Source organism: Mesoplodon bidens (assembly GCF_964165515.1).
Source record: "Mesoplodon bidens genome assembly, chromosome: 10".
Lineage (NCBI taxonomy): Eukaryota > Metazoa > Chordata > Mammalia > Artiodactyla > Ziphiidae > Mesoplodon > Mesoplodon bidens.
The window spans coordinates 82966853-82976763 of record NC_138172.1 but is presented as its reverse complement, the minus strand read 5'-3'; the positions used below and the strand labels follow the sequence as shown (position 1 = coordinate 82976763).

At 50.3% G+C, this 9911-nt stretch overlaps 1 protein-coding gene and 1 long non-coding RNA gene across 3 annotated transcripts in view; one reads left to right on the top strand and one right to left on the bottom strand.

Moving 5' to 3' along the window:
* The window catches only part of LOC308623507, a 96790-nt gene extending 92578 nt beyond the window's left edge, over positions 1–4212 (bottom strand). Inside the window, exons 1-2 of the long non-coding RNA XR_014016826.1 lie at positions 3887–4212; positions 3545–3655 (exon numbers count right to left, since the gene is read on the bottom strand). This is a non-coding gene — a long non-coding RNA (uncharacterized lncRNA). The remainder of the gene's footprint in view (positions 1–3544; positions 3656–3886) is intronic.
* Positions 4213–4355: 143 nt separating this feature from the next.
* Positions 4356–9879, top strand: GTF2H4 (general transcription factor IIH subunit 4). 2 transcript variants are annotated; one of them, XM_081245927.1, is made up of 14 exons: positions 4356–4532; positions 5168–5310; positions 5566–5670; positions 6025–6156; positions 6426–6522; positions 6616–6704; positions 6919–7030; positions 7156–7224; positions 7415–7498; positions 7743–7875; positions 8052–8182; positions 8821–8868; positions 9042–9120; positions 9588–9879. In XM_081245927.1, the coding sequence occupies exons 2-14, from the start codon at positions 5171–5173 to the stop codon at positions 9758–9760; spliced, it is 1392 nt and encodes a 463-aa protein (XP_081102053.1). In that variant the 5' UTR covers positions 4356–4532; positions 5168–5170; the 3' UTR covers positions 9761–9879. The 2 variants fall into 2 exon arrangements, with proteins under 2 accessions (XP_081102053.1, XP_081102054.1); XM_081245928.1 differs by lacking the exons at positions 4356–4532; positions 5168–5310; positions 5566–5670 and having other exon boundaries at positions 6135–6152.
* Positions 9880–9911: the final 32 nt, after the last annotated feature.

Sequence of the window (9911 nt, the reverse complement as noted above, 5' to 3'; positions counted from 1 at the left end):
GATGTAATTCTCTTCTTGCCCAAATTCTAGGAAACCCTCTCCCACTGCCTGCACCCCAGGGTCTGGAAGTCCCAGGAGGAGAATCCCTGTATTAGACTGATCAAGTGTTCAAATAACAAATAGGTTTGAATTGTTTGAGAGCCAAGCCAAGACCCTAAATTATCTCAGAGGCTTGGAAGGATGAGCCACAGCTGCCAAGAAAACATTTAACAGAGTTCAAATTTGGTTGTAATGAAAAAAAAGAAAATCAGTTGCAAGTATGGGAAAAGGCAGACCCATATTGATGGCAGTTCATGTGAAATAAAGACCCTGGGGTCTCAGTTGATGACATTTACAAAATGAGCCAACTGGATAATGAGGATGACAATAAAGATAATTTAATCTTCGGTTGTATTGATAGGCCCCTGGGGTTCCAGGTCACAGGTCTGAGTCCTGCTGGAACCTACACAGGTCAGACCACTGTGACCCACAATTTAAGACAAGCACTGACAAGACAATAGTTTAGAGGCCAGAACCCAGAATGGTGAGCAAAAGAAGCCATGGCAGTGAGCCGAGAACTCCCAAATTTCTGAGCTTAGAACTCTTAAGCTCTAGACCTGCACAACCACCTAGGGTTCATTTGAATTTCAGTCTCAGCATGTTCAAACCTGCTGCTCCTCCATGGTTCTCTGACTCAGTGAATGGCAGCTCAGCTGCGCAAGCCAGAAACCTGGGCATCGTTGTTGACACCCCTTCTCCCTTACGCTCACCTCCAAAGTCCAGTCTATCAAGAAGCTCTGTTGCCTTTGATTCCATATTTCCCTTAAATCCATCATTTCTGTCTCCATCCCCATCGGAGCACATGCCACCTCCATCTTGCTTGGACCACTGCAGTAGTCTCCCAGGATCTGTTTCTGTTCCTCTCTGGTTTGTTTACAGCCCTACAGCCAGTGTGATCTTTAAACACACAAATCTGACCCCACTCCTTTATTCTAAACCCTTTAATGGCTTCCCATTGACCTTAAAATGAACAAGATCTTCTTGGCCAAGTTTGCCCCTCCTCCCCCTTTGTGCACCACTGGCCTTCTTTCAGTCCCTCCAATGGACTCAGTCCTTCCTGCCACATGGCATTTATAGCTTGCTGTTCCTCCACCTGGGACATAATTCCCTGCTGTTTTTGCCTTGTTAACTCCTGCTGGTCCTTCAGCAACCTTCCCTGACTTGCCCGACCAGGTCAAATGCCCTTGATGCTCTCTGAGCACATGACTCTCTTCTTTGTAGGACCTACTACAGGTGCAAATTTACATGTTTTTTGTTTGGCTGGGTTTTTTTTTGTTGTTTTTTTTTTGCGGTATGCGGGCCTCTCACTGTTGTGGCCTCTCCCGTTGTGGAGCACAGGCTCCAGATGCGCAGGCTCAACGGCCATGGCTCACGGGCCTAGCTGCTCCGCGGCATGTGAGATCCTCCTGGACCGGGGCACGAATCGTGTCCCCCTGCATCTCAACCACTGCGCCACCAGGGAAGCCCTGGCTGGTTTTTTATAAAATGATGATGCTATTTACTGAGCACCCTCTCTGTGCCAGGTACTATACTTATTACATATTGTATCTTATTTAATACAACACAGGAAGTAGTTAAAACTTATTGCCATTTCACAGAGAAGAAAACCTCTCTTGTTAGGTTAGCAACATGCCCGAGGCAGCACAGCCGGGAAATGGAGAAGTTGGTGGAAAACAGGCCCGTCAGCTCCTGGCTCTGTTCTTTCTCTCCAGGATGCTACCCGAGGGGAGGAGGGCATGAGCTCTCCATTACCCAACATAGGACGTTTTCAAGCACAGGGTGGATAGCCCTATGTCAGGGAGCTCTTTCCACAATCTCAGCTCCTACGAGCCCAGGCTGATTTTCTTTCTGAAGGCCAGCTCCAGGAACTCAGCCTGCGCTCAGCCTGACATCAGACACCTTGCATCCCTTAGGGCAGGGCTCTCCAAGAGAACTCTGTGATCATGGAAATGGTCTATATCTGCACTGTCCAATAGGTAGCCACTAGCCACATGTAGCTGTTGAGTATTTGAAATGGGGCTAATGTGACCAAGGAACTGAATTGAAAATTTTATTTCAGTTAATTTAAATTTAAACAGCCACGGGTGACTAGCAGCTCCTGTTCTGGACAGTGTAGCCCTAGTTTTCCCTACACTGTAGGGAACTGTGACCAGTCTGCCCAGCTCCCCCTTGCTTGCTCTAGTCAAAATGAAGCATATGGCCTATTTGAGTTTAACACACACATAAAAGCTTCTTTTACAGATGGCACTGGATTAGGTATGCCATTTTGTAATCTGCTCTTGTCCCCGTCATGATAGGTGGTACATAGCTCAGGCCAGTGTGCAGATAGTAACCTCCTCTGCAAGCGTTGCCCAGTATTCTACATTGCAATGACCCACATTTTATCTAACCAGCTCCCAATGATGGACATTTGAACTGTTTCCATTGTTTTCATGCTACAACAACAAACACACTTCAGTAAACATCTTTGTATGTATATCTTTGTACCCATGTGGCAGAATTTCAGTATGCTACTTTCCTAATGGGGGAGTTGCTAAGTCAAAGGGTAATTACATTAAAATCACTGGTACATACCACCAACTTACCCTTAGAAAGGTGTGCCTATGTCAACCCTCCACATAAATATGAGTATGAAAAAAGAAATGAGTATGGTTACGTGCTCATGTATACTCAAGCCAACAAGGAGGTTGTCGATCCTTTTTTTTTTCCTAATTGGACTTTTTATTATTTCTTTAATTTACTTTTCCTTAATTAAGAACGAAGTTGAGGGCTTCCCTGGTGGCACAGTGGTTGAGAGTCCGCCCGCCGATGCAGGGGACGCGGGTTCGTGCCCCGGTCTGGGAAGATCCCATATGCCGTGGAGCGGCTGGGCCCGTGAGCCATGGCCGCTGAGCCTGCGCGTCCGGAGCCTGTGTTCCGCAACGGGAGAGGCCACAACAGTGAGAGGCCCGCATACAGCAAAAAAAAAAAAAGAATGAAGTTGAGAGTTTCTTCATTTGGTTACAAGGTACTTGTATTTCTTCTGTTTATTGCCTGTTATTTCTTAATATTTCTACTGTGTTGTTTCTTTTTTTTTTTTTTTTTTTTTGCGGTATGTGGGCCTCTCACTGCTGTGGCCTCTCCCGTTGCAGAGCACAGGCTCCGGACGCGCAGGCTCAACGGCCATGGCTCACGGGCCCAGCCGCTCCGCGGCACGTGGCATCTTCCCAGACCGGGGCATGAACCCGTGTCCCCTGCATCGGCAGGCGGACTCTCAACCACTGCGCCACCAGGGAAGCCCTGTTTCTTTTTCTTATTGCTTTATAAGGGCTGTTTGTATTTTGTCTATTTTATCAAATATTTCTTCCCAGATTGTAATTTGTCTTTTAACCTTACTCAACGTTTGCCATAAGGAAGCTTTGTCAGTTTTGTGTCATTCTTTGAGGATTTTAAACATTGCTAAAGAAACCGAACAACAAAACAAGCATGGGTGGGCTACAAAGTATAACAAAGTCTTAGTTCTTACCATTTTGATTCCTGGTCACTGGCAAATGAACTTCAACTCCCAGTTCGGGCACTTTCTAGCTGTCTGACCGTGGGCAAATTTCTTAATCTCATTGAGCTTCCGTCTTCTAGTCTGCAAAGTGGGAATAACAAAACTTGCCTTATAGGAATGTGGGGAAACGTGTAGCTCTGGCTTTGGCTGAAGACGTTCCCTTCCCTTACCCCGCAGTAGTCTCATAAATCAAATCAGACCAATTGGTTTCTTTTTAAAACTGCATTTATTAGAATCTTCTAATTAAACGGGAGGTGGGGAGGTGGGTGGAAGCATGGAGGACGTGACAATTAAGATTTATTGAGTACTTACGTGCCGAGGAAGGCGCACTGGATCGAATTAACTCCTAATTCGAGAAAATGCTCTGGAAAGTGCATTATTCCGATTTCACGGGGAGCAACTGAGCTCAAAGAACCCAGTTTCGTGCGTCTCCAAACCCAAGCGCCTCACCACCACGTCTTTTCTGCGCCTCCGCCAGGAAGCTCTCAGGGCATTTCTACTCCCAGCGTCCCTACTCCAGCTCCGGTCGGTTAGATTTGCCGTTGGCCGAGAGGGTGGAGAGCTACGCGGAACAAAGGGGCCCAACCTCTGGTGCCGCTGACTCTCTAAAATAAAAGCCAGCCTCTCCCCTCTAGGCTTCCCCGCGGTGCCTTTTGGGAGTTGTAGTCAGACGCGCTTCAGCTTGCTCCCGGGTGGGGAAAGACAAGACTCCAATTCCCAGTATGCCCTGCGGCGGGCGAGCGCAGCGCTGATTCTTGTCCTCCCTGCTTCTCCACTCCATCCCTTCTTTTCTGAATCCCCCACTCTGGTCTCCTGTCGGTGAAATCCTTCGTCCCTTTCCCATTTTTTTCTCTCATTTTCCGCCATCCTTTTCCCTATTCCCCGGAGCCAATGAGAGACATTGGCTCCGTTTAAGCGACGAGACTTGGAGTGCACGAGGGAGGATCGACACTGAGTGGTAAGGGGGCTGGGAGAGAAGCGGTGGCGGAGGTATAAGGGAGAGCGTTGAATGAGAGGCGAGGACTGGGAGGAAAGTAGGGGACAAGTTAGGAGATCAAGCGGTGTGGGTCAGGCTGAATGGGGTGAAGTAGTCTTGGGGGCGGGAAGAGGAAAGAGGTGGAACTGGATTTGGGAGACATGGAGGGGTAAGGTAGTTATTGCTGTGCCCAGCAGGAGAAATGGGGCCAAGAAATAGATGGGAAGAACGGACAGATTTGGAGCTTATAGGCTGCTCGGACCAGGAGAGGTAGAAGGGAGAGAGGGTTGGGCTCCAACAAGTCTCTTTGTCACTGCTTAGGTAAAGATGAGACCAGTCATTGAAATACAGAGTTTGCAAATATGGGACAGTTAACAATTCTGCCATCTAGAAATTTAGAGAAGACTGGAGTTGAGGCCAGCAGTGGGGCGAGGAGGCAGGAAAGAGGGGAGGTTGGTCAGGTTTGGGAGAAACAAGAGGAGATGAGTGACATGAAAAAGGAAACCATAGAAAAGATGCGTTTTTGTGGGGGCCAGTGGCTCTGGAGCCAGAGTGAGAAAGGTGAGGGGCAACACTGGCATGGACTGTGGGGGAACGCTAACACTTGCACCTCTCAGGTGATGGAGAGCACCGCTTCCAGGGGTGGACTGAATCGAGCACACCTACAATGCAGGAACCTGCAGGAATTCCTAGGGAGCCTAAGCCCTGGGGTATTGGACCGATTGTATGGGCACCCTGCCACCTGTCTGGCTGTCTTCAGGTGAGGACCCCCTTCATGGCAGGGACCATGGTGGGGAAATGTAATAAGGCCTGCAGACTGCAATAAGTTCTCGTGGGTAGAAGCTTGGCCCTGGTGGGCTTGGAGATTGAAGTGTGCCAAACCAGATGGAGGTAGTGGGGGCAGCAAGACTGGTCAAAGTGTGTGGGGTGAGGTGAGGTGTTTGAGGCCATTGAGAGCAGGGATGCAGTTCTCAGGCAGCTCTGATATTAACAGTTTCCCTCTCCTGCCTTACAGGGAGCTCCCATCTTTGGCTAAGAACTGGGTGATGCGGATGCTCTTTCTGGAGCAGCCTTTGCCGCAAGCTGCTGTAGCCCTGTGGGTGAAGAAGGAATTCAGCAAGTGAGTGTCTCCGGCATTCTCAGTCAGATACAAATTTCTCAATAGCCAGGTTTCCCAAACTCCTGTTCTTGGGACACTTCCAGGAAATATTGATGGGAACACCACAAAACTTGTAATTAAGCAAGTTTTGGGAAATTCCGTTTACTGTATTTTGCCTCTTGGAGAGTTGTGAGGTCTGTAAGAAGGCTCTGGTAGGTGTTACAGTAAAGAAATTTGCCTTAAGAAGACACTGATCTTACTCTGTGAAAGTGTTCCAAAGGTCACCAGTTCAGAACAGGCAGAAATGGAAGCCTTTATGGGCCTCCTTCTTTCTGTTCTCCAGACATCCCCCTCACCTCTCTGCTTCTGTTCCAGAGCTCAGGAGGAAAGCACGGGGCTGCTGAGCGGCCTCCGTATCTGGCACACCCAGCTGCTCCCTGGTGGTCTCCAGGGCCTCATCCTCAACCCCATATTCCGCCAAAACCTCCGCATTGCCCTTCTGGGTGGGTATGTCACACCTTTTCCTAAGCTAGGCAGGGGAAATAGTGATTAAACTGCTCACTAAACTGCTGGAGGGGAAGCTCCTGAGGGGGCCTCTCTGGAAGCTTGTGGGCTCCACTTTGGAAGCTCCTTTAGGAATAAGTTGGACCAGACATAGCTACATGGTGTAGGAAATGTCTCCCACTCATGGCCCCTAGGGACGAAGGTGGAAAGAGGGCAGAAGGGTGGGTGGGGAACACAGGCAGGGTTCCTCACTCTCAACCGTCCTGGCATAGGGGCAAGGCCTGGTCTGATGACACAAGTCAGCTGGGACCAGACAAGCATGCCCGGGATGTCCCCTCACTTGACAAGTATGCCGAGGAGCGATGGGAGGTGAGGACTTGGGATTCTGTGTGTGTCTCTGCTTGTGCTCCTACTTCCCACGGCCTTTAGAGGCATCCGACTCTGTTCTCTTCCGTTCCTCAGGTGGTCCTGCACTTCATGGTGGGATCCCCCAGCGCAGCCGTCAGCCAGGACTTGGCTCAGCTCCTTAGCCAGGCTGGGCTCATGAAGAGGTGAGGAAGCCAGAGGCACAGCGGCTCTGTTTTGCCATCTGCTTGGGTCCCTGCTAAACTGAGTGTACACATCGGGTCAGGATTGCAGAGGGTTGACTGTAAAAGGAGAGCTGAGCAGAGTACGGCCAGAGATAAACCAAAAAAAATGTGATCACACAGGTGGGATGGTGGCCTTTCTCCGCACACCTCTGCCATGGGCCCTCTCTGTCTCTAGTGCTGAACCTGGAGAGCCGCCCTGCATCACCTCTGCCGGCTTCCAGTTCCTGTTGCTGGACACCCCGGCCCAGCTCTGGTACTTTATGTTACAGTATCTGCAGACAGCGCAGGTGAGCAGATCAGGGGCTGCCTGCCGGCATGCTCTGCTCTGCCCAGGACCCACTGAGAGACTGCTGCCCGTAGACTCTGTTCCCTGGTTTTTTCTCCTCATTTCCTCCCTCCCATTCCTCCCTAGAGTCGGGGCATGGACCTAGTGGAGATTCTCTCCTTTCTCTTCCAGCTCAGCTTCTCTACTCTGGGCAAGGTAAGCTGGGGGCTTGGGTGGGCAAGATGGGAAAAGAGTAGAGAGATGGGAAAGGGAAATGAGGTTATGGGGCAATACAGTGAAAGATAAAGAATGAACAAAGATGGGAAAAGAGGGAGTGTGTGTATGGGGTTGGGAAAGGGAGAATGAGATGTGTTTTGGACCCCAGCTGGCCATCTCTCTTCCCTAGGATTACTCTGTGGAAGGTATGAGTGATTCTCTGTTGAACTTCCTGCAACATCTGCGTGAGTTTGGGCTTGTTTTCCAGAGGAAGGTATGAGCACCCAGATACATGGCTTCTAGGGAAGAGGCAGGGTGGTATGGTGCCTTGGCCTTAAAAAGGAGTGGGGTCTCGGGAGGCAGGAAGCAGTTGCCAGGACTGAATGCTTGGGTCCCTCGGGAGAGAAATTGGGAGTTGAGGTTCTGTGCACTGGAAGGAATCTATAATGTCTGAGGAGGAAGATGAAGGGCAGTGACGCCGGAGAGAGGGCCTATTGCCTTTCCCTTCTCCTTTCCAGAGGAAATCTCGGCGTTACTACCCCACGCGACTGGCCATCAATCTCTCGTCAGGTGTTTCTGGGGCTGGGGGCACTGCGCATCAGCCTGGGTTCATTGTCGTGGAAACCAATTACCGGCTGTATGCCTACACGGGTGAGGCTGGACAGAGGGCCCCTGGGAGAGCAGGCTGGGGAGGGGAGTGGGGAAGGGGAAGGAAGGAGGAGGGACGGCCAGTTTCTGGTCATGTAAACTGGGTGGTTTACAGAGCTGAGGCTTGAGCTCTGGGTGTAGAGGAGCCTCCTAATCCTCGCTTCCTATCCTCGGGTCAGAGTCGGAGCTGCAGATCGCCCTCATTGCCCTTTTCTCTGAGATGCTCTATCGCTTCCCCAACATGGTGGTGGCACAGGTGACCCGGGAGAGTGTGCAGCAGGCCATTGCTAGTGGCATCACAGCCCAACAGGTATCGCCTCTTGGGGAAGGTGCAGGTGGGAAGAAAGGCTGCACCTGGCCTGTGGGGTACAGGGTGGTCACCTCATGGAAGGCTAGCATGGGGTCTGTTACAGTAGGTGGTGGTGAGTTGTCTACGTTTGAGCATCAGGCACACGAGAAATCAAGGCTCTAGGTGTGGGAATAGGTAGACCGTCGAGGGGAAAAGACACGGAAGAAGGACACCACCACTTCCTAGACGCATAGATGGCCTAGTTGTTTCTCTTCTCTGAGTCTCAGTTTCCTCATCTGGAAAATGGAAATAATGAGAGTTCTCACCTCATAGGGCTGTTGGAAGGATTCAGTGAAATAAAGGTAAAGCATTTAGCTCAGAGCCTGCCATGCAGTAAGTGCTCAAAAATAATAGTTTCTGTTATTTTAAAGATTAAAAAACGAAAAACAAGACTATGGAAAGGACAGATGTGTCAAAGAAGGAGTAGCAGACATCACCAGTGGGAACAGCACCTGGGGACAAGAGCTAAACTGGGATGGGTTGAACTGTTGACAGGCATGTGCCCACGAGTTTTTAAACAGTTGATATTCGGTGACATTAGGTGACAACTTAGGTAGCTTTCTTAAGCCCTTGATCCCAGTTCTTGTCTGTTTTCCTAGATCATCCATTTCCTAAGGACAAGGGCCCACCCAGTGATGCTTAAACAGGTACAAACAGGAGACTGGAGGTACAGACAGCTGCTGGAGGCTGACAGCCCTTGGCACCTGGCGATGAAGTGATGGAAAAGAGAAAGGGGCACCCAAATCTGGGGAATGAGTGGAGGGCTAGGGTTGTCTGGAGTAGTATTCCTGAATCTTACAGCCATCCCTTGCCCCTGCAGACACCTGTGCTGCCCCCCACCATCACAGACCAGATTCGGCTGTGGGAGCTGGAAAGGGACAGACTCCGGTTCACCGAAGGTGAGTGGCTTTTGGCGGTTGATTCTTGGTCATCGCAGAGCAAGACAATTCAGTCTTGATGAACTGAAAAAGCTATTCATGCATTTTATTTTTTGTTTACTGCATGGGCTGGTAAACGCATGCACTTTTTATTTTGGGGTGAGTCGGTGGCAGTAAATAAACTGTCTCAAATCAGTGCAATTTGGATTTAGCTAGAAGAGGGAAATTGGGAGGGATAATTCATAGTAATTTCTCTGGTTTTGGTAAACATTAATGGGTTTTCTTATTGTATTATATTGCTTTCCTGAATATGGCTGGATCCCACTAGTGTTAGGATGAGCCCTGGAAGAGGCAAATATAGAAGATTAGTATTTAAACGTGGTGGATGGCAAGCCCAGACCGCTGCCCTGAGGCTGCCACCCAGGGGCTCCGCGCCTCAGGTTCTCACCTTCTCTCTCTCCCCGTCGCTCCTGACCTGCGGACCCCAGGCGTCCTGTATAACCAGTTCCTGTCGCAAGTGGACTTTGAGCTGCTGCTGGCCCACGCTCGGGAGCTGGGCGTCCTGGTGTTCGAGAACTCTGCCAAACGGCTCATGGTGGTGACCCCGGCCGGGCACGGCGACGTCAAGCGCTTCTGGAAGCGGCAGAAGCACAGCTCCTGAGAGTCGGGGACCGGACCCGGGAGGGCGGGCCGCGTGGAGGCGGGCGCGGCCTCGGAACTCAGGAGTTTTTTTATTCACACGTCGGGACTCTTCTTGTTTAATAAAGTTGTGAAAGTGAACCATGCAGCCCCCGGCGCCTCCCCGAGAGGCT

Bases quoted from the DNA above. Each gene is read 5' to 3' on its own strand.
- GTF2H4 (XM_081245927.1), top strand. From the start codon at position 5,171: ATGGAGAGCACCGCTTCCAGGGGTGGACTGAATCGAGCACACCTACAA. The intron at 5,311-5,565 runs GTGAGGACCCCC...CCTGCCTTACAG, and splicing joins ACCTGTCTGGCTGTCTTCAG to GGAGCTCCCATCTTTGGCTA. The intron at 7,876-8,051 runs GTGAGGCTGGAC...TCCTCGGGTCAG, and splicing joins CCGGCTGTATGCCTACACGG to AGTCGGAGCTGCAGATCGCC.